At 43.8% G+C, this 23887-nt stretch overlaps 1 protein-coding gene across 1 annotated transcript in view; it reads left to right on the top strand.

Moving 5' to 3' along the window:
- The first annotated feature begins 2810 nt into the window (after nucleotides 1-2810).
- Nucleotides 2811-23887, top strand: part of VAV3 (vav guanine nucleotide exchange factor 3) — a 594162-nt gene continuing 573085 nt past the window's right edge. Inside the window, 1 exon segment of the mRNA XM_030206250.1 lies at nucleotides 2811-3225. Within this exon segment, the coding sequence (XP_030062110.1) occupies nucleotides 3022-3225 (204 nt within the window). The 5' untranslated portion in view covers nucleotides 2811-3021.

Consider the following 23887-nt stretch of genomic DNA (forward strand, 5'->3'; position numbering starts at 1 on the left):
CCTTTATCATTTTCGTCACCCTTCTATGTACCTTTTCTAATTCCACCACAGCTTTTTTGAGATGCGGCGATCAGAATTGAACACAATATTCAAGATGCGGTTGCACCATGGATCAAAACAAAGGCATTATAACATCCTCACTTTTGTTTTCCATTCCTTTCCTAATAATGCCTAACAGCTCCCTGATCAAGCAGTTCAGCAGCAAGCAGCATGCAACCTGTTAGTTCACCACCTCCACAACCCCATGGTTGTCACACCACACCAAAATATTTTTATTCTGCAGTCTTTCAGGCCAGAGCTCACAAGCAACCGTGAACGGAAAAAGCTCCAAAAACATAATATTCTTTGTAACACCGGATGCGTTCCATCTGTTTGGCCACAGGGCAGCACATCAAGATCCTGTACATTAAACTCCGAAACCTGAACCCCCCCCCCCCACATCTGTAAACAAGTCAAGGTCCACGTTGGAGACTTCTGCACTCTGGAGCGTCAACGTACTGTTAAAAGAAGGGAAACTCCAGCCACATCCATAAGTTGAGCCGAACTCCCGCAGATAAACACACATAATGATGTGGTTTTTTTCACCCTCCCAATGTTGCAAAATCCAGGTGTCCAGAAAAAGCTCAGCCCATCAGTAAGACCCGACATGCAAAATTAAGGCTCCCAACAAGTGACTGGACCGAACGCAAGGAAACCTTGCGGGCCTGTAACACTGCCATAATCTGAGCCTCCCACTGCACAACCTTCTCCCTAGGCAGGCGAGTAACCACCTGCTGAGTATCAATTTCAATGCCCAGGAAGGTTAAATCAGAGACCAGGCTCTCTGTTTTATTGGAGGCCAAAGGGATACCAAAATCTCTGGCAACAGACATGAAAACCCACAATAGATGGCCAGAATCCATGCCGTCCGACGTCCCAATGAAGAGAAAATCATCCAGATAGTGCACCAGACTATCTAGATCGGACTTCTGTGCCGTCACCCAACATACAAAAGAGGTGAAGCACTCAAAGTAGGCGCAAGACCCCTCAAAATGAAGGGGTTGAAGAGCGGAGACCACCGAAATGAGTGGAACACTACAGCAGTTGGAAAAAGCTAAGTGATTTCTTACAGGGTCCCCGGCTTTATCTCATATAAGCACCAGTGGCGTAGCCAAGGGTGGGCCTGGGTGGGCCCAGGCCCACCCACTTTGAGCTCAGGTCCACCCAGCAGCAGCACACCTATGATGTGGCTGGCAGGGATCCCCAAGCCCCACCAGCCAAAAACTCCCAACAACTGTCCCTCCTGCATACCTTGTAAATAGCAGATCTTCGCCTGCATTGAGCATCAGCCCCACTGCCTTCCCTCTGATGTATTCCCGCCTATGCAGAAACAGGAAGATGCATCAGAGGGAAGGCTGTGGGGCCAACATGAGCAGTGTGTATTAGTTGCTGCTCGCTGCTGGTGAAAATCTGCTATGTCAAAGGTATGCAGGAGAGGGGGGATGTTTGAGAGACCACATGGCATGCAGGCGAGAGAGGGAGAGACCAAATCACCTGTGGGACAAATGGAGTTCTTCTGCCCACCCATCTTGGACCCAGGCCCACCCAAAATTGGGTGTCTGGCTACGCCCCTGATAAGCACTACAAGCATCTGTGGGAATTTGAATTAGGAGTGCACAAGAAACTGACATATGTTGGTTGAGACACACACAATTGCCAGTTAGGAAGTGGTCAATCATTTTGATGGAGTTTTTCTGAAGCTATATGATGGCACGCCGTACTTAAGCCTTATAGCTTGCTGTGTTGGGCTGGCTGGGTGGTGAAACTGAAGCTTTTTTCTCCATCTACAAGATTGACCAGAAGGCACACAGAGTGTGTTGCCTCACAGGATTTTTGCATAGCCAGTGTGAGGTTGTGTTGGGATTTTCAGTTTAAATAAATTAAAGCTTGAGTGAATTATTATTCTTTTAATCCAGCCAATGCTCTGCCCTGAACCTGCTAGACATGCGCACCTACTGCTCTCCCCTTAGCTGACGCTGTTCTGCCTGAGCCCGCGTTTAACTGGGCCCCTTGAGACAGGCTTTTGGGCTTGCTCTTTATGCTCCGATCAATGAACGATGTCGATTAACTGTTTGTTTTCTTAGCTGTTTTAAAGTGGGAGAGACCTGAAATTCTTTTCAGAAAATTTTCATTGACAAATGTTCTTTTTGGGCTTAAAAAAATAATAGATTTAATTGAAGACCAGTGCGTTTAATCACCCTTTTCTGATAACCAGACAACAGTTTTGAGAACTGGGATTTAAGTTGAAGCTTTGTGGATATTTTGAATTGCTTTTTTTTTGTTGTTGTTAATGTGAAAAGTAAAGCTTTTCTGCAGAATAGCTTTACCCCATTCAAAAGATTAATTGACATCCACACAGGAAGACAGAAAAAATATGCCTCTGTCAGCAGTGGGTAATATAATCAAACTGCCATGCAAGTAGCGGAGGTGGTGGTTCTGCCAACTCTTAGTTGACATGTAGTCATACTATTTGGATGTCAGATGGAATGGCAGCCACAGCATTTTGTATTATCATTAAAAAAAAAAATGAGCTGCTATCGCATGTGCCTCTGACAGCTGCAGGTAAACACTGATCTACAAACGTTCTGAGCATTGGAGACAATGCTAAGCTGCTCTGCAGCTTGTCCTCCGTAGACAGGAAGCGAAGGAGGGGCGGGATCACACGCTGCTTCTGCTTTACCCTCCGTGTCTGTAAAGGCGAGGGAGAGGGAGACAGACTGCAGAAAGCCAGTCCTGGATTCAGGCGGCCGGCGGTGGTGGAGCAGCAGCAGCAGAGATGTCCCTCGCTCACCTCTTAGAGCCCTGGCTGTTTAAAGCAGGGAAGTGACATTGCATTTCTTCTGCATTGACTCAGAGCCCTGCTCCCCTCCCCCTCGCTTGCAGGTGGTGGGAGAACTGCGTTCCCCTTTTCACTGTCCGTCTGCTGCTGCTGTTACTGCCTGCGGCTTCTCTGAGGCAGCTCTCTCAGCCCCAGTGCTATCTATGGAGCCCTGGAAGCAGTGTGCTCAGTGGCTGATCAAGTGCAGGGTGCTGCCACCGAACCACAGGGTAACATGGGACACTGCCCAGGTATTCGATCTGGCACAGACCCTGCGGGATGGAGTCCTCCTCTGTCAGCTGCTCAACAATCTCAACCCCGAATCCATCAACTTGAAAGAAATCAACTTGAGGCCGCAAATGTCACAGGTAAAACGTGGGAGAGGGAAGGGGATGCTCCCGATCACCTTACTTAACAGCACGCAGCCTTTTTCATTATTCATTTTGTGATTCTACTTGTAATATCTGTAGCAGTTTCTCGCAGGCTTTCTTGTGGGTTGTACTTTCTCTTGTCTTTCAAGTTGAATTTAAGAGAGAATTGGTGAGCAACATTGCGCGGAATCTGCAGGAAAGAGTGAAAGCATTATTCTGATGTTAGGAAGTCAAGCGTGATAATCAATAAAAAAGAAAGCGTGATGTCCGATTTACTTCTCCGATTATTTTTTTTTCAGAATTGGTGTCTTGTTTAAGAAAATAACGAATAAAGAGGAACTGAGAAACTGTGACAGGCAGTCTCGATCTGGGAAGTTAAATGCTTCCTCCGGTTCAACTGTAAATGTAATTGTAGCACAAAAGCGTGCTGCCCTCTTAAGGACTCATGCACGATGTTAGATGGTGTGAAGTAAATTTATTTCAAGGGTTGAGCGGAGGGGGAGGAGTTTAGCATAGTCACCTTTGGTGGCTGTTTTATTTCTAATTTTTTCCCTTGCAACTTTGCCGTGCCCCTCGCCCTCACAAAAAAATGAAGACAGGTTGATACCTTTTATTGCAGGAGTCATTTGTAGAGATGTCAAGGGTGGCTCATCCCAAAGCTGGAGATTGAAAGCTAATGAGTGAGGTTTTTCTTGCAGGCCCTAGCTGTGTCTAAAAGCCAGTTCTGGCAGATGCACATTCCAAAAACTGACATTCTAAAGTAAAATTATTTTATTTTTACCTTTGTCCTGGTCATCAACTTTCCAGCGGTGTTGGCCCCAGTCTCTGCTTTCTGGTTTCTGCTTTCCTCTGTCTTCTCGTAACTATTTTGCTAGAGTTTCCTTGTCCATTTGGCACTTCTTTTCTTTCTATGTCCACCATCTGTCATCTCTCTGTGTTCCTATCATGCCCAGCATCACTCTTGTGTCCTTGCCCCAGTGGTGTACCAAGGGGGGGGGGGGGGGGGGGGGGATGGAGCAGCAACGCGGTTGCTGGCTCCTCGGGTTCCCTGCTCCCTCTGATGTTACTTCCTGATCCAGGGCAGAGGGAGCAGGGAACCAGCAGAGCAGACAGTTGGGTGGCTGCCCCCAGCACCCCAGGAAGTAAGAACAATGCATTTGGGGTGTGTGTGTTTTGAAGCAACATGGCGGGGGGACACTGCTGCACATGGGGGGGGGGGGTGCGTAGTGGCGATCCATCCCGGGTGGCAGCTGACCAAGGAACACCACTTCCTTGCCCCCATCTTCCCGCTATATTGAGCATCTCCTATCTCTGTGTCCCTATTCTTACCCTAACATAACTCTTCTACGCTCCCCCCTCCACATGCTGGCATCTCTCCCTCTCTCTTCCTTCCCGCTTGTCTTCCCCCTCCCAAGCCAGCATCTCTCCCTCGCTCTTTCCTCCCTCTACCTCCCTCCCATGGGTCCAGCAAGTGTTCTTCTCTTTCCTCGCCCCTGTTCTGTTTCCAGTTTGCAAGTGCAGTACCTCTCCTTCTTCCTTTTTTCCCTGTAGATCCTGGCATCTCTTCCTCTCCCCCCACCACCGGAGTCCTACATATTTGAAAATTTGCCAGTACTGCTTATATCGAGCTCCTTCTGGCCGCTCTGGGGCTTCTTTCCCTCTGCCTCGTCCTGCCTATGTGGCAACAGGAAGTTTTGACAGAGGGGAGGACCTTGGGGCTGGCTAGAGAGGGTCTGATACGAGTGCCGGCAAACAGGCATGTTTGTAGGGCTCTCACAGTGGGGGGGGGGGGGGGGACAAGGGTTAACAAAGGGAAGGGGAGGTGCTGGACCTGTTGGAGGGAACAGCGGAGGGGAAAGAGGTGACCCACTGCCAGACTTGCGCGGGAGACCGCCAAGGAGTATGGAGGAAGATAGTGTGTGAGATCAGGCCCCTTAAGCTTGTGAGCTGGAGAAGGGGACCAATTGCCTGTGTCATACGCCAAATGTGTGTGTGTGATTTAGCATGTCTGAATTCAGTATAAGTTGCTTGAAATAAATTATGCCCGCTCCTGTTAGTTTGGCCTAGAAATGCTAAGTGAATGCAAGGTAAACGGAAAGAAAGCAGTGCTGGTGATCTCTGTATGCAGGCTATCTTGAGCAGTTTGGAGGATGCAGTTGTGGTATTTATTAGTAATGCAGTATGATTCGGAGGAAATATATTCCAAAGTCTTACACTGTAGGTGCTGTAGCCATGGGTTGTTTTGTGGACATTGTTCCATTGCTACTATGTGCATATGGAAACATTGGACCAATGTACTCAGCATTTCCCCCAAAAACATAAAATGGAAAGAACAAAATGTTTTGGTATATCATCTACATAGTAATAAACACATTACTTCAGAGACCACTGACTATGGACTCTTTCATAAAAATGTTGTGTGTTTTATATTTAATAGTTTCCTTGCCTTACTTGCTGTTTCGGAATAAAAATATTCACATACTCATGCTGATATTGGCCCAGGTGATAATCAGGTCAGTGAGTATTGTCTAGATCAGTTCTTGCAGATTTGTGCTCGGACCAATGAACGATGTCGATTAACTGTTTGTTTTCCTAGCTGTCTTAAGGTGACAGAGACCTGAAATTCTTTGCAGAAAATTTTCATTGACAAATGTACCTTTTAGGCTGAAAATATCAAAATTGATTTAATCGAAGACCAGAGTGTTTAACGATCCTGTTCTGATATCCGAAAGTTTAGAGAACAGATATTAAAACTGAAGCTCTAGTTTGGTTGTGTGATAGTTTTGGATTGCTGTAATTTACTTTTTCTATTAACAAAAAAGAAGAAGAAGAAAACAAGCTGTACAGAGTAGCTTTACCCCATTCAAAAAGATGAACTGACATCCATAATGGAAGGCAGGTAATTATGTAGACGGTAGGAAAAAATGTGCCTCTGTCAGCAGTGGGTAATGTAAGCAAATTGGTGGTGGTTGACATTTAGTCACATCATTGATGTCAGATGGAATGCCAGCCACAGCGTTTTGTATTATCATTTAAAAGTAACTGCTGTTTACTGTTGCATGTGGTTCTGACAGCTGCAAGTAAACAATGCGCTACAGACATGTGGACAGTCCCTTGGGAGTATCAAAGGAAATGGAGCTGATGCAGTAAGCTTATGTTAGGAAGCTGTGTGCTGAGACATCAGTGCACAGCTGCAGCACAGGTGCATCGCCAGATTTATGCGCAATGAGGCAGTAAACAAACAAATTGTATGCAAATAGGATCTGTGCAAAACTTGTGCACTAACCCGGGAGAGCACAGCAGATGGATTCGGACACGGTTCTTTGCTAAGGGCACCTGGTGCTGTGTGCATATCTGAGCAGAAAAAACATTAAAATCGGCGCACAGCTTTGCGGATGCGCTGAAATCCTATTCTATCCACCTCACAAAAGACCGGTGTAAATAGCTGATACCATAATGGCAAATTAGTCCATAAAGAATGTTATTACATATATATAAAAATATGAAATGCCCTCAGATAATATGAATTCACTCATTTACTCCCAGATTCTGTATGTGGAGCCTGAAAATCTGTGTGGAAACAAGCATATTCTATAACAATGCGTATAACTTAATTGGTTAACAAGTTAATCAGCGCTGTTAATTGGATGTTAACAAGCAATTAGCACTAATTGGCATTAATTGAGATTTTCACGCACAACTCGCTAAGTGTATTCAATAACATTGTGCGCCTAAATTCTAAGTTGCATAGTTGAAAAGGGGGTGTGGCCATGGGCATTTCTAAAATCTATGCACATTTGTATAGAATACACCCGATCTACACCTAATTTAGGTGTCGGGATTTATACCAAATAAAACGTGGCCTAAATGGACATGACCAAATTTAGTCGAGTGACATTGTTATGAATATGCCTGGATTTCAGAGCAGATCTCTAGGCTAGCTTGGGGGTGAAATGATGGGGGCATGATGGTGTGGATATGGAAAACTTAGCGTTAATATTTTTAGTCTGAAACATGGCAAAAATTCCCTTGGGGTTACATGAGACAAACTTGCAGCCCTCAGCTTTTCCACTGACCTTAGAAGGAGGCTAAATAATTATGAAATAAGCTATATTTGTGTTGAGTGGCCTAGTGGTTAGAGCACTGGTCTTGCAATCCAGAGGTGGCCAGTTCAAATCCCGCTGCTGCTCCTTGTGGTCTTGGGCAAATCACTTAACCCTCCATTTCCTCAGGTACAAACTTAGATTGTGAGCCCTCCTGGGACAGAGAAATATCCAGTGTACCTGAATGTAACTCACCTTGAGCTACTATTAAAAAGGTGTGAGCAAAATCTAAATAAAGATGTATTCTATATACTGTACAGAATCTAGCCCATAGCGTTTAAACATAGACACCTTCAAGGTGAGTAGACTTCACTTTCTTTCGTCGGGTCATTTCAGATCACCAGCACCAAATAATGTGCTCAAAACTTACATCATATTTAAGTGTTCAGAACTTAACTCCATAAAATATTTCAAATCAAAAGACTAGAAAGCCAAACTTATTTTTAATGGTGCTCTGTGTTCTGTTCATTTGATATAACTCCAAACAGAAAAGCTCCCCCAACTTCAGGGTTTTCTCAGATGCCCCTTGAATATATTCTCTCTGCACGTCTGACCACGGATTTCATTGACCATGACTTTTCAAGGACTCAGGTAGCATCGGCTAACTTGAGCAATTAATTCAACATTCTTCAACATCGTCAGGCTGTGGACCTTCCAAGCACTCATTTTGCACACACATTATATGGTGGAAAACCAAACTACCCATCCAATCCGGCCTCCCACCTCCAAATTCTCTGGTAGCCTAGTAGCCCCCTCCCTCCCTTTCCTTCCAAAAATATTCCCTGGTAGTCTAGCGGCTCCCACTCAACCCTTAACCAAGCCACCCCCAGCCCTGTACTTCAGAAGAGGTAGGAGCAGTGTTCACTTGTTCCTGTCACTGGCACTGCTGTCTTCAAAACGGTGGCACCCTGCCCCTCATGGTGCATCCTGGGATGCACAGGACAGGGCCAGTCTACCATATCAGGGAATTTTTTTGCAACAGGGAGGGGGGAAGGGAGGGGCTAATAGACTACCAGGGAATTTGATAGGGAGGTGGCACTACACTATCGGGAATATTTGCTGGGAGTTGGGATAGGAGTTGGCCGTGTGTGTGTGGGGTGGGGTGGGGTGGAAAGAGCTGTTCAGTTGGGCTAGGGGTAAGGGACCGATGTATGTCATGGCATGCTTGTGTATGTGTTTGTGTGTTTTTGAAAAATGTCAACCCTTCCTGTTGGTGCCTGAGCCAATCACCACTCAAGCACTGACAAGAAAGGTAATGAGCTGCGAATTACTGCTGCAATTGTAGCATGGCAGTAGCTTGCATGCTCATTGATTATCTGCCATTTCCTCCCCTCACCCTCCCCACTGACAGTTTGAACTTCGTGGGTGTGGCTTGGATCTCTTTCAGGGAGAGAAAACTAACAACTTATAGCAGCAGCTTCAGAGAGCATTTTCCATCTCACAGATAGGCTGCAGAGAATACCTTCTCCTGCTTTAGACTTAGCCTGGCCTCAGAATGACATCCTATAGTATACAGTGGGGGAAATAAGTATTTGATCCCTTGCTGATTTTGTAAGTTTGCCCACTGACAAAGACATGAGCAGCCCATAATTGAAGGGTAGGTTATTGGTAACAGTGAGAGACAGCACATCACAAATTAAATCCGGAAAATCACATTGTGGAAAGTATATGAATTTATTTGCATTCTGCAGAGGGAAATAAGTATTTAATCCCTCTGGCAAACAAGACCTAATACTTGGTGGCAAAACCCTTGTTGGCAAGCACAGCGGTCAGACGTCTTCTGTAGTTGATGATGAGGTTTGCACACATGTCAGGAGGAATTTTGGTCCACTCCTCTTTGCAGATCATCTCTAAATCATTAAGAGTTCTGGGCTGTCGCTTGGCAACTCGCAGCTTCAGCTCCCTCCATAAGTTTTCAATGGGATTAAGGTCTGGTGACTGGCTAGGCCACTCCATGACCCTAATGTGCTTCTTCCTGAGCCACTCCTTTGTTGCCTTGGCTGTATGTTTTGGGTCATTGTCGTGCTGGAAGACCCAGCCACGACCCATTTTTAAGGCCCTGGCGGAGGGAAGGAGGTTGTCACTCAGAATTGTACGGTACATGGCCCCATCCATTCTCCCATTGATGCGGTGAAGTAGTCCTGTGCCCTTAGCAGAGAAACACCCCCAAAACATAACATTTCCACCTCCATGCTTGACAGTGGGGACGGTGTTCTTTGGGTCATAGGCAGCATTTCTCTTCCTCCAAACACGGCGAGTTGAGTTCATGCCAAAGAGCTCAATTTTTGTCTCATCTGACCACAGCACCTTCTCCCAATCACTCTCGGCATCATCCAGGTGTTCACTGGCAAACTTCAGACGGGCCGTCACATGTGCCTTCCGGAGCAGGGGGACCTTGCGGGCACTGCAGGATTGCAATCCGTTATGTCGTAATGTGTTACCAATGGTTTTCGTGGTGACAGTGGTCCCAGCTGCCTTGAGATCATTGACAAGTTCCCCCCTTGTAGTTGTAGGCTGATTTCTAACCTTCCTCATGATCAAGGATACCCCACGAGGTGAGATTTTGCGTGGAGCCCCAGATCTTTGTCGATTGACAGTCATTTTGTACTTCTTCCATTTTCTTACTATGGCACCAACAGTTGTCTCCTTCTCGCCCAGCGTCTTACTGATGGTTTTGTAGCCCATTCCAGCCTTGTGCAGGTGTATGATCTTGTCCCTGACATCCTTAGACAGCTCCTTCCTCTTGGCCATTTTGTAGAGGTTAGAGTCTGACTGATTCACTGAGTCTGTGGACAGGTGTCTTTCATACAGGTGACCATTGCCGACAGCTGTCTGTCATGCAGGTAACGAGTTGATTTGGAGCATCTACCTGGTCTGTAGGGGCCAGATCTCTTACTGGTTGGTGGGGGATCAAATACTTATTTCCCTCTGCAGAATGCAAATAAATTCATATACTTTCCACAATGTGATTTTCCGGATTTAATTTGTGATGTGCTATCTCTCACTGTTACCAATAACCTACCCTTCAATTATGGGCTGCTCATGTCTTTGTCAGTGGGCAAACTTACAAAATCAGCAAGGGATCAAATACTTATTTCCCCCACTGTATCTCCTATCACCTTCTCCCACTACTCCAACCAGAGTTACACCTAATCACACTGACCACCCTTCAACATCTTTTGTCCTTCTGTGACTGTTCTCTTGTGCTTGACTGCTTAAATATTTTAAATTTAAATGCTTTACTTTTTGTCTATTAGATTGTAAGCTCTTTGAGCAGGGACTGTCTTTCTTCTGTGTTTGTACAGCGCTGCGTACACTTTGTAGCGCTCTAGAAATGTTAAATAGTAGTAGTAGTAGTAGTCATTGATTATAGCATGCTGTGGTATTTTTTAATGCTAATTTTGCAGTACAGTGTGGGCTCTACTCTTAGGCTTTCTGCATGGGCCCCTGAGTGAGGCAGTTGGATCTTCCTTCTTGTTCTCTGAGCTGGAGGAGAAGGCAGTAAGGGCCAGCACAGGAGAAAGCTTCCTCTACAGGGAGTAATCAAAGTCTGTAAAGGAGGGACTAGGGTTTCCCTAGCTAGTACCAAAATGAAGGAAAGATGATCTTCAGAGGCTATAGGTAAAAAGAGGAAGCAGAGGGTTATGGGGCAGCTCAATGACCAGGAACATAACAGAATGAGGGAAGTATCCTCAGGAACCAGAAGCCAGAATGGGAGAGGATTTTGTGTTGAAGCCAGGGAAGGGCTACCCTGGGTAAGAATTCAAAGAGGTAATAGCTAGATTTCTCCCCAGAGTTATGAGGGTGGATTTAAGTATCTGCCACTACAGTAGAAACCCTAGGAAGTGGCTAGAAGGAGTTCAGTCCACAGAGGCATGCAATAGACAGGACTGGAACCCAGGGCCACTGAAAGACAAAGCCAGGCCAGGGGCAAACACACCCTCACGTATGCCCCCCAGGCCTCCGCACGTCCCCTCCCCAGGCCCGCCTGTGCATCCCTCCTTCTTGGGCCCCTGTTTACTTGCTTGTCTCCTGCCTCCCCCGGGGCCTTCTTACTTGCTTGTCTCCTGCTGTGCTCTGCTGTACAGGCCTTTCTTCCTGCCATGTCCAAACAGGAAGTAGTTCACAGAGGAGGCAGGGCAGGAAGAAGGATCTGTGGCTGGTTCAGCAGAGTTAACATGATAACTCTTCTCTATGGCACACAAGAGCAGGAGAGACCAATCAGCCATCTGAGCCATGCCAGCACCAGGCGGGCCCCCCTTGGAGGCCAGGCCCTGGGGAATTCCCCCCCCACCCCCTCAGCGATCCTGTTGGAACCTGGTAGAAAGAGGGGCAGAAAAGTAGTAATGTTATTAAGGAGAGTGACAGTATGCTTGTGTTGCAAATAGTTAAATCTGGCCTGAATCTAATGGCAGGACTAGGGTGGGACAGCACCATCTGAGAAGAGTGCTTAAGAATTAGGGCAGCAGGAAAAGCTCAGAGGGGGAATTTGTGCTTGTAAGTCATCAGGCTAGCCATGGAAACTTGTGAAATATCAGAAATACAATGGAAACCCTGTGAGGGTGGCCAATGTGATGCCAATTTTTTAAAAGGGTTTTAGAGGGGGATCAGGGAAATTACAGACCGGTAAGCCTAATGTCAGTGCCAGGCAAAATAGTGGAAACTGTTATAAAGAATAAAATTACAGAACACATAGACAAATATATTTTAATGGGACAGAGTCAGCATGGGTTCAGCCAAGGGAAGTCTTGCCTCACCAATTTGCTTCATTTCTTTAAAGGCGTGAATAAACTTGTGGATAACTACTACTACTACTAATCATTTCTAAAGCGCTACTAGACGTACGCAGTGCTGTATACTTGAACATGAAGAGACAGTCCCTGCTCGACAGAGCTTACAATCTAGTTAGGACAGACAGAGAAACAAGAGATAAGGGAATATTAAAGTGAGGATGATAAAATAAGGGTTCTGAACAAGTGAATAAGGGTTAGGAGTTAAAAGCAGCTTCAAGGTGAGCCGGTTGATATAGTGTATCTAGGTTTTTAGAAAGCTTTTGATAAAGTTCCTCATGAGAGAGAGACTCCTGAGAAAATTAAAGAGTCATGGGATAGGAGGCAAAGGTTCTGATGTGGCTTAGGAATTGGTTATTGGACAGAAAACAGAGGGTAGGGTTAAATGGAAATTTCTCTCAGTGGAGGAGGAAGAACAGTGGAGTGCCGCAGGGATTTGTATTGGGACTGGTGTTAGTTAACATATTTATAAATGACATGGAAATCGGAACGAGTGAGGTGATTAAATTTGCAGATGACACAAAACTATTCAAGGTTGTTAGAACACGTGCAGACTGTGAAATATTGCAGGAAGACCTTAGGAATTTGGGCATCCATATGGCAGATGAAATTTAATGTGGACAAATGCAAGGTGATGCACATTGGATAGAGTAATCTGAATCATAGTTACCTGATGCTAGGGTCCAACTTGAGGGTAAGCACTCAAGAAAAAGATCTAGGTGTCATTGTAGATAAAACGCTGAAATCTGCTCAGTGTGTGGCAGCGGCCAAAAGAGCAAACAGGGTGCTAGGAATTATTAGGAAAGGGATGGTGAATAAGACCGAAAATACTATAATGCTTTTGTGTCGCTCTGTACCTTGAGTATTGCGTTCAATTCTGGTCGCCATATCTCAAAAGATATAGCAGAATTAGAAAAGTTTCAAGGAAGAAGGATCAAAATGATAAAGGGGATGGAACTCCTCTCATATTAGGAAAGGCTAAAGAGGTTAGGGCTCTTCAGCTTAGAAAAGAGACGGATGAGGGGAGGTATGATTGAAGTCTACAAAATCTTGAGTGCTGTTGAAAGAGTAGAAGTAAATCAATTTTTCCAAAAGTACAAAGGCTAAGGGACACTCGAGAAAGTTACATGGAAATACTTTTAAAACAAATATTTTTTCACTCAACGACTAGTTAAGCTCTGGAGCTCTTTGCCAGAGGATGTAGTAACAGTGGTTAGTGTATCTGGGTTTAAAAAAGGTTTGGATAAATTCCTGGAGGAAAAGTCCATAGTCTTCTATTGAGACAGACTTGGAGAACATAAGTATTGCCATACTGGGACAAACCAAAGGTCCATCAAGCCCAGCATCCTGTTTCCAACAGGGGCCAATCCTGGTGACAAATACCTGGCAAGATCCCCAAAAAGTACAAAACATTTTATACTGCTTATTTATCAATAAAAATACTCCTGTTGTCTCAGTCTTGAAGGCCCAGTATTGCTTTTTTTGTTTGTATACTGCTTATCCCAGAAATAGTGGATTTTCCCCGTCCATTTAATAATGGTCTATGGACTTTTCCTTTAGGAAGCCATCCAGACTGTGGGCTGGGGGGGGGGGGGGGCTTGTCAGGATGGCGGTGTGAAGGTGTTTGGTGAGCGAATGCCGGGCTTTTGTTGGATTTTAAATCTAATTCCTGAATTAAGATGCCTCATACAAAAAGAAAAGGAATGCTGAGGTTTGTTCAACCGCCTACCTCGACCTCCTCTCTAGTCCAACAAAGCCTGGATCGCTTCCTAGCCGGAGTTTCTTCAAGGGAACTGGGGGCGGCAGGGCCCGCTGCGAAGGTTGCCGGAGGAGCGGAACCCCTGCTGGGTCAGGAAACATCTCTAACTCTGCCCTCAGAATCCAACATCCCTCCGTGTCCAGCGTTAATAGCGGCGCTCGGAGACAGTTTTGACAGTACCAAAGGTGTAGAGCGTGAACTCTCTGGCGTGGGCCTTGCGCTGTGACAGAAATGTCTGGAAATTGAGGCCCGTGACTTATCCGGAGCCTCAGGAACAACCACGGAGATAAGTCTTGAAAAGATTTGGTTCAAATTGAATGAAATGGATGTAAGTCTTCAAAAGTCTTCAGGTGAGATATCTGCTTTTTCTCTTAAATTTGAAGAAATGGCAAAAACAGTGGAAGTAGTGAAGGAAGATTTATCATCTCGGGTCAATTTGATTCAAAATGATATCAAGCAATTAATATATCTGCTATTCTGGAACAATCGATAGATAATGTTCCAGAGAGAGCTACATTACTGGTCTCCTTTGTATTTGAACAAGATCTTAACAACATCTTAAGACTTTACTTTAATCATTCTAAAGAACTGTTTGGAGGTGGAAAAATTTGGATCTATCCAGATGTTACCAAAGTGATTCAGAAAGGAGAAAGATTTTTTTGGCCGTGAAGCAGCAAGTCCTTGATCTCGGGGCTACATTTTTCCTTGCTTATCCATGTAAATGTTCGATACAATTGGGAGATACCAAGTATATACTGTATTTTATACACCTGAACAATTAAAACTTTTTCTAGACTCGAAAAGACTAAAGTAATGTTGGATAATTAATTGAGTCTCCAAACATAGCCTTAAATATGTTTGAATTTCCTAAGATACTCCTATATTTCTTTTCCACATCCCCCAAAATGTGGTCTAAGAAAGCTGACTTATTTATATTTCTTATTTTTGTTATTTTCCTTATTAACAGTTTCTTATGCTGTGTTGCTGTTAACAAGTGAACGACTTGTAAAGAGTTGTAAAAAATTATTATAAATAATTTAAAAAAAAAGGAAGCCGTCCAAACCTTTTTTAAACTCTGCTAAGCTAACCGCCTTTACCACATTCTCTGGCAACGAATTCCAGAGTTTAATTACACGTTGAGTGAAGAAACATTTTCTGTGATTTGTTTTAAACTTACTACATTGTAGCTTCATCGCATGTCCCCTAGTCCTAGTATTTTTGGAAAGCGTAAACAGATGCTTCACTTCTACCCGTTCAACTCCACTCATTATTTTATAGACCTCTATCATATCTCCCCTCAGCCGCCTTTTCTCTAAGCGGAAGAGCCCTAGCTACTTTAGCCTTTCCTCATAGGGAAGTCGTCCCATCCCCTTTATCATTTTCGTCTCCCTTCTCTGCACCTTTTCTAATTCCACTATATCTTTTTTGAGATGTGGCGACCAGAATTGAACACAATATTCGAGGTGCGGTCGCACCATGGAGTGATACAAAGGCATTATAACATCCTCATTTTTGTTTTTCATTCTTTTCCTAATAATAACCTAACATTCTATTTGCTTTCCGAGCCGCAGCAGCACACTGAGCAGAAGGTTTCAACGTATCAACGACAATACCTAGATCCCTTTCTTGGTCCGTGACTCCTAACATGGAACCTTGCATGACGTAGCTATAATTCGGGTTCCTCTTTCCCACATGCATCACTTTGCAGTTGCTCACATTAAACGTCATTTGCCATTTAGACGCCCAGTCTCCCAGTCTCGTACGGTCCTCTTGTAATTTTTCACAATCCTCCCGCGATTTAATGACTTTGAATAACTTTTGTGTCATCAGCAAATTTAATTACCACACTAGTTACTCCCTTCTCTAGGTCATTTATAAATATGTTAAAAAGCACATCCATTTTTGGTAAAAATTAATAAAGGGCTTTTTTTACCAGTCCGCTGAAAAATGGATTGGCACACGCCCATAACCCACTCCTACACTACTGCAAGACATTTTCAGTGCGCCTTTGTAAAAGGACCCCTCTATCTTTTTTCCCCTCATGCTCTTTATGGAGGCCACAGAAGAAGATGAGTCCTGTATGCTCATAGGAAAAAGAATAAGCCGGAATTAATCCTCAGACGCTACTGTAGAACAAGCTAGATCTTCTACACTTCCTCGGCATTAAACCCCAGCATTGTGCTCAGAAGCACTGCTCTGCATCAGCGCAGAATGGGGAAAGGGGTGGGAGTTGATATATCGCCTTTCTGTGGTCACAATCAAAGCTGCACTTCTTGGCACACTGGAGTGATGTGTATGCTGGGAGGGAGCAGCTGGAAAACATCTATACCGCAACAGCAGACTGCACAGGATTCTGCGCAGCTTGTGGAGGAGGGGAATTCTGCGTAAATTTTGCATTGCACAGTAGCGTGGAATCCCCCAGGAGTAAAAAGGGGCTGGATTAGAGAGTAGAGTGGCTGTTCTCTGCTGTTCTTCAGGTTTACTGGATGAGATTAGGGTGGAGGGCTGGAGCAAAACACCTTTAAATGCTATGGAGTTTGAAGCAAAGTGGTAGAACTGTGTTCCAGGCTGTTCCTCTAGAAGTAGAGCGTTGTCTACTATAATTTTCGGTTCACCGCTGTTTTAGGACTCTTTACTCGCTCTCCATATTTGATCCTTCCTTCAGTGCTTGGGATAATCAAGTACTTTTTGACCCTGTTAACAGGATACGTAACATGGTGCCTCACTTAAACAGGAATTTACTCTTTTGTGTCTGTTGCATGTACATAAGCAAAACCTTTTAAGTTTGTTTTTGGTAAGTTTTGGGATATACAGGCTTTTTCAATTCATGTCACACATTTACAATAAAAAAGTTAAATACATTTTTAATGCACATAAATTGATCACATATTAAGTTGATTTTGTACACACTAAATTTTTACATTTATTCTGATGAATGCACATCCCTATTGCCTATATAAAAAGAACATTGTTAAATTGGGACCGTAAAATGTGGAGGAAGATTATAAACACAGGATCTATCCAAACTGCTAATTCTCACCTGCTGCAGGATTGCAGGGTCCATTTAATCTCCACCTCTGCCTTGCATCTGAGCTAATCCTTTGTGCTCATCCCTGTTTTCTTGCCTGTTGTGTTTGTCTCCACCACTTTCATTGGATTTGGATTTAATCATTTGGCTTTCTAAATCACACGTAAAACAAGTTATTGTTTGGGTATAGTATGTCCCTGTCTCAGGGGACATACATTCTGAATTGGTTAAGGCAGTGGAGGGTGAAATGACTTTTCCTAAGGTCACAAGCTGCATCCAGTGGGAGAGGCGGAATTAGAAACCTGGCTTTCTTGGTTTCCAGCCAACTACATTGCTGCGTGTTGAACCCTAAGTACCTTTTGGTGTTTGAATATCTTTTTTATTGTAAACCACGTTGATATTTATGGAAATGGAATCGATATAGGCCACTGCATTGTGCGACATCAGGAGAATGTCCAGCACCCTGTCAGAAAATATTTGTTTATGTTACTCACAAGCCTACACCCACACCATGCTTTATTTTCTTGCATTCGCTGTACTCCGCTGTTTGTTGCAAGGAGTCCCAAAATCTAGTCCTTGAGGGTGAAGTTATGTCTTGCTCTTAGAATAACCGAAGTAAGTAGTTAACTATACCTGCATGCAATGTCATGAATATTTGTCAGAGATACCCTGGAACACAGCATGTTTGTGGCAGTAGCGTAGCCATGGGTAGACTCAGGCGGGGGTGGGCTCACTTAATTTGGACTCAGGCTCACCCAATATTCTGATGATCATCCTCTAGAGTTCTGCCAATTGTCTTCTTTGCCTATGTTTAAGAAACAGTTAAAAACATTTTTTCGACAAGTCGATGGGGTGGGGGAAGAGGGTATAAAAAGGGAGGGAAGTATTGCATGAAAAATTACCACAAGGTGTGTATGATCTGTATAGCTCCAATGCTGTTGTTTCATACCTGTCTGTGCTTGTTGATTTTGTGGTTTGTTATAAAGATTAATATTTTAAAACCATTTGTTTCAGAAAGCTGTTATTTTTAAAGAGCTAATTAGTATATTTGGCAGCTAAGTGAGTGAACTTATATTATTTGACGCAGTAAGTTTGTAATTTGTATTCAATTTTTGTACTGTATGTTTTTATGATTTGTGTATGTTTTTCTTTGTATCCCGCTTAGATCAAGAACGGTCACTCTGCTCCCTAATCTAACCCCTCTTCTTCTATTGCTTCTGTCCAAACCCACCTGTTCCCTCCCCCTTCTCCTACACTTCCACTTTTTGTCTGCAAATTAAACCCTGGGTAAGACCATGAGGAAACTGGTAACCTAATGTAAGGTAATAAAACAAAGCATGTAGGAACTAAATTGTAAAAAAAAAAATAATCCAGTAGAAATAAGATAAAAATGTTGCAGTAAAAGAATCGGTACTGCAGACACCAAATAATCAGATAACTAGGGAAAAATGACAGCTGTTCAGAGCAGTATTCATTGGCAGCCTTTCAGAGGGATATTCAAAAAATTGTCTTTCCTTGAAAATGAGTTTGTGGTGGAAATTGAAAATTGCACTCCTCAAGCACAGGCAGCTCCTTGTGACTCTGGGCAAGTCACTTAACCCTCCATTGCCCCATGTAAGCCGCATTGAGCCTGCCATGAGTGGGAAAGCGTGGGGTACAAATGTAACTAAAATTAAATAAATAAATAAATAACTAAGATAGGAAGTGACGTAGATTCATTCAGAGTAGGCCAATTGGAAGATGGAGGGGAGAACAGAAGTGAATCCAGTGCCACAGGACTAATTCAAGTCCAAAGGAGGATAAAGCAAGCAGATTGTGTTCGGTTGTGTGGAGAAGGACAGTGGTTTTATTGCTTGGATGTCCTGTCCTCTAGATAATTTTTTTTCTTCTCTCTTGAGTGACTGGGGTAAAATTTATGAGGAGTGTGTTCAGTGGAGTTCTTGATTATGTTTTATAGGGATACTCAGTGGGGCCATCAAGTTTAATGCTGCCTCTGCCTTAAACATTTCAACCTTGCTGCGGTTTGGACATTGTAATTCTTGCTGTCTATGACTTACGAACATGTCAGCCATTTGCAGAGTAGGAAATATCCTTTTACTTGCATGAATCCTGCTTTTAAGGATATGCACACCAAAGAGCACTAAAATCAGTGTTTAATACATGTAAATGTGATGGCTATGCACCTAGTAATAGCCAATGTTAATGAGGCAGACAGTTACATATGAGTGTACTTTACCTATGGATGTTGCAAAAACGTACTGCTATGTAATGTTTTTCAGAAGAAATATGCATGCATTTTTTGTGGTAGTTTATAATAAACTGTTTTGCATTAAAAGTCTTCCAAGGTAACTTGTCTGCCAGAGGCACTGTTTATTGTACTTAATTAACTTTGCACATGTTAATTGTGTTTTTATTGGGCATGAAAATTTGTTCACAATTGCTCAGGGATTTTTCCAATATTTTAACAGACTTGTGTCCTAGTCTGATTATTGCAGCAGTGGCTCTAATTCCGACAGCCAGGATTCTAAATCCAGCCCAAAGGTTTAATTTTTCGTGAAATTCTTCCTCAACCCCACTCCAAGGGGGGGAAGAGGAGTGAGCGTTGCTTTTGCAAGATCCTCAACTCCAGCTAACCCAGGGTGCAGACAGGACGGGCACAACCATTAGGGGAAACTAGGCAGTTGCCTAGAGCAGCAGCTTCTTGGGGGCAGCGAAGAGCAGCTGCAGGTCCTGATAGCCCCACAGACTCGAAGAACCATCATCACATACTTTAGCCCGCAATTTTATAGGATGCCTGTGTGATGATCAAGATTGTTGAGTTTAATTATCAAAATTATTGGGGGGGGGGGGGGGGGAATGGCACTGCAAGCCAGAGGCCTGAAAGTTAATTGAGGGCGAGGTATAAGACTGAAGGTTTGCCTCAGAGGGCCCACCACCTTCGCACCAGCTCTGGGTGCAGAAGGGCCGATATTGAACCTGAACCTTCTATATGGCAGTGCCCCATGTTAGCACAATTTATCAAATTGATCCTGAAGTTTTATAATAATTGTAGCCGATCCCTTGGTGGATTGTGGCTTGGAGTGGCTCTGAGTGCTACACTTTTTTTGTTTGTGGGTGCTGAGAATGATCATATCTCATGATCTCAAGGTGACCAAACAGGTAGAAAAAAGTTGATGACAAAAGCCAGAAGGATGCTTGGGTGCATAGGGAGAGAAATGGCATGCAGGAAAAAGGAGGTGATAATGCTTCTCTGGTGAGACCTAATTTGGAGTACTGTGTACAGTTTCATTTCATTTAAGCAGTTATATACTGCTTAGGCCTAAGTGGTTTACAATTTCATTTTACAGGTACTGGGTCTGTCCCTAGTGGGCTGACAATCTAAGTAGTACATTGTACTACTGTTGTAACTGGGGCAATGGCGGGTTAAGTGACTTGCCCAGGGTCACATGGCGCTACAGAGGGAATTGAGCCTGGTTCCCTAGGATCGCAACCCACTACTGACCATCAGGCAGCAGCAAGAATTGACCCTAGTTCCCCAGGTCCACAACCCACTACACTAACCATTAGGCCAATTCTCCACACCATATCTTCAAAAAGATATAAGCAGGATGGAGGCAGTCCAGAGAGCAGCTACTACAATGGTCAATGATCTTCATCATAAAGCATATGGGGACAGACTTAAAGATCTCAATATGTATAATATGGAATAAAGGCAGGAGAGGGGAGATGATAGAGACATTTAAATACCTATGCGACAAATGCACAGGAGGCGAGTCTCTTTCAGTTGAAAGGAATCTCTGGAACAGGGCATACGATGAAGTCGAAAGGGGATAGACTCAAAAGTAACCTGAGGAAATACTTCTTCACAGAAAGGGTCATGAATTTGTGGAACAGCCTCCTGGTGGAAGTGGTGGAGAAGAAAACAGTATCTGAATTCAAGATATCTTGGGACAACTACATAGGATCTCTAAGGGAGTGGTAGGGAGAGTAGATGGCATGGATGGGCAGACTAGATATGGCATATGGTCTTTATCTGCCTTCATTTTTAGATTAGATTACATTTATTATTATAACCTGTCTTTATCTAATGCGTGCAATATACTCTAGTAATGTGAAAGACATGCTTCAACCTTACCCACATATCCACCTCAGGGGCCTAGCCAGACCTCACAGTGGGAGGGGGCCAGAGCCCGAGGTGGGTGGGGGGCACATTTTAGTCCGCCGCCTTGCCCCCTCGCCACTCCCCATGCACTGCTGCAGCAAATACCTTGGCTGGCGGGGGTCCCCAACCCCCTCCAGCTGAAGCCTTCTCCAGCGTCATTCTCCAGCGCCGCCGTGTTGGCCACCCTGCAATTTGCAATAGGCAATTTTTTTACATTTACCCCCTTGTTTACTAAGCTTCACTTCAAATGGGCTGTGTTGGCATTGCCACAAGGCAGCTGCTAGCATGAATTAGTAAACAGGGGAGTTAATTTGTTATATACAGTCTGCAAGCCTGAAAGCTAGTGAAACAGTGCACATTCAGATATAGTAGGTATTATTCTGTTTCTGGAGGACTCAATCTGAACTTGCACCTGAAGCAATGGATGGTTAAGTAACTTGCCCAAGATCACAAGGAACTGCAGTGGGATTTGAACCAGACTCCCCTGGTTCTCAGCCTGCTGCTCTAACCATTAGGCTACTTCTCTACGCCATAAGAGTTATGGGTTGCAGTTCTCCATAGATTCACTCAGAGCTTTTAGCTAGCCAGTAAATGTTTTTACAAGCTTTCTACACATTTGCCCCTCTGCCTGAGGGCTGAGAATAGTTGCAAAATATTTTTAGAGAAAGCTGGCTAGAGGACCAGGAGCCCATGTCTACTCCATGACAGTACTGGGTCAATATTCAGCCTGTGGCGGTGAGCATCTTACAAGCCGCTTCCAGCCACAGTTTGACAACCCTGCATCTTCAGTACCGGGGCACGTGTGTATTGGCATTGAATATCTGGGTATGACCACCAACCTGGAAGTTAACTAGGCACCGGCCAATATTCAGACCAGTGCTCAGTTAATTTGCTGCATGAAGTTAGGACAGCTTGTTGTCCTATCTTTAATGGTTACTTAGCTGGTTAGCAGACTAAAAATTACCGTTTCAGCTACGTCTTAATCTACTCTGGGACTGCCCACAAACTAACCAGTTTCAGCACAGACGGTTAGAAAGGATATTCAGCGGCACTCTCTAAGTGCCACTGAATACCTCCAAATAGCCCTACACAATTTAAAAGTCCAGGAGCCTCTCCCAGCTGACTAAATCACTTGAATATTGACCCCTATTCTAACATCACTGGGCTTTGCACATCGGTAAGACAGCTGAAATTTGCATAACACGTGTGGCTTCCAGATGAATAGAGTACAAAATCTGCTCTGTGCTTACAACTTTGATTCACTGTGGTAGACCGTCAGTGCTTTTGGATTGGGCTGTTATTTTCTGTATTCACTTTTAACATGCCTGATCATAGCATGCACCTTCTATAATGAGTTGTTTCCATTTTCTGTTATATACTCTCTTGCCATTTCTTATTCCCTATTACCAGTGCGATTCACATGTGGAAATGACGTGAGTCATCAGAACCAGAACCAATATGTGTGAAATGGGGATTTTAAATGCCTGTTGAGATCATCCATGTTAAATTTAGCACTTTGTAGTCTTCCTCGTTATTTTAGCACATATGAAATGATATAAGTGCTTGCTGCAAAGAGGTTGGCAGCTGGAGAGCTGATGTGCCTTGGAGCTTTTTGCAAACCATTATCTTTGGGCCGTCGGAGGCTTTATGTAGTTTTATGGAGATCAGCTGGGTAATTGTATTGGAGTCTCCAGCTTTGAGGGAGAATCTTATAGCTGAGCTTTGCCTTTTCACATAAGCTCCTCACAAATTGGGTTGTTGAGCTGATATGAGTTGCAGTTCTTTTAGTTACTAGAATTTGCTGGCAGAATTCAAGACATGCCTCACCAGTGGCAGAATGATTTTTGTTATTGTGACGTTATGTGTTCAAGCTAGTAAGCCATAGAATGCAGATGGAACACACCGAGTGTCTTAATTATATTCAGAGCCACAGTTTCCAGGCAGCCTACTCGGATGTAGTAAATCTGAATGATTTACATCTTGCTCTGTGGGAATTGTGGCGTTGCTGAGCTTAATTTATATCAGGTTTAAAGGAACCGGTCTACAGCTTCTCCATTATTCTGTTCAGTGATATTGATATTGGAGTTCTGATGAAATCCCAGTGGTCCAATTCTCATAATGATGGACTACCTGCCTGCCTTTGCTGTAGACTAAAGCTTCACTGCATAGGACAATGGCTGTTTAATTGGGAACCATTTCTAAAAGACAAAATCTTCTCACCTTTGTTTTGTGCCTGTGTATGAGTGTGTGTAATAGTACAAATTTCCAGGAGCAACCTTATCTTACTGCTGTCGTAGAGGGGAAGAGAATGAGCGTAAACACACTGGGGTAAATTCTCAAAAGGTTACCAAACTGTAGGCTCTAGGATGATACACACTGACCCCCAAATTCTATATATCTCACCTTGATTTCTGTGCGAAAATTGATTCTATAACACTATGCATAACTTAATTGGTTAACTAGCTAATCACAACTGTTAATTGGATGGTAACGAGCAATTAGCACTAATTGAGATTAACACACTCATTAATTGAGATTAACACACACAACTCGCTAAGTGTATTCTGTAATGCAGTGCGCCTAAATTCTAAGTTGCATAGTTGAAAAGGGGGCATGGCAATGGGTGGGGCGCAGGAGTTTCTACAATCTATGTGCATTATTATTGAATTCACCCGCACCATGCCTAATTTAGGCATCGAGATTTACACCAAGTAAAACATGACCTAAATGGACGCAACCAAATTTGGTTGCGTAGAGAGGTGCTTGGCATAATTCTATATACCGTGCAGAAATTTAAGCTGATTCTATAAAATTTAG

Source organism: Microcaecilia unicolor, chromosome 6, assembly GCF_901765095.1.
Source record: "Microcaecilia unicolor chromosome 6, aMicUni1.1, whole genome shotgun sequence".
Taxonomy (NCBI): Eukaryota; Metazoa; Chordata; class Amphibia; order Gymnophiona; family Siphonopidae; genus Microcaecilia; species Microcaecilia unicolor.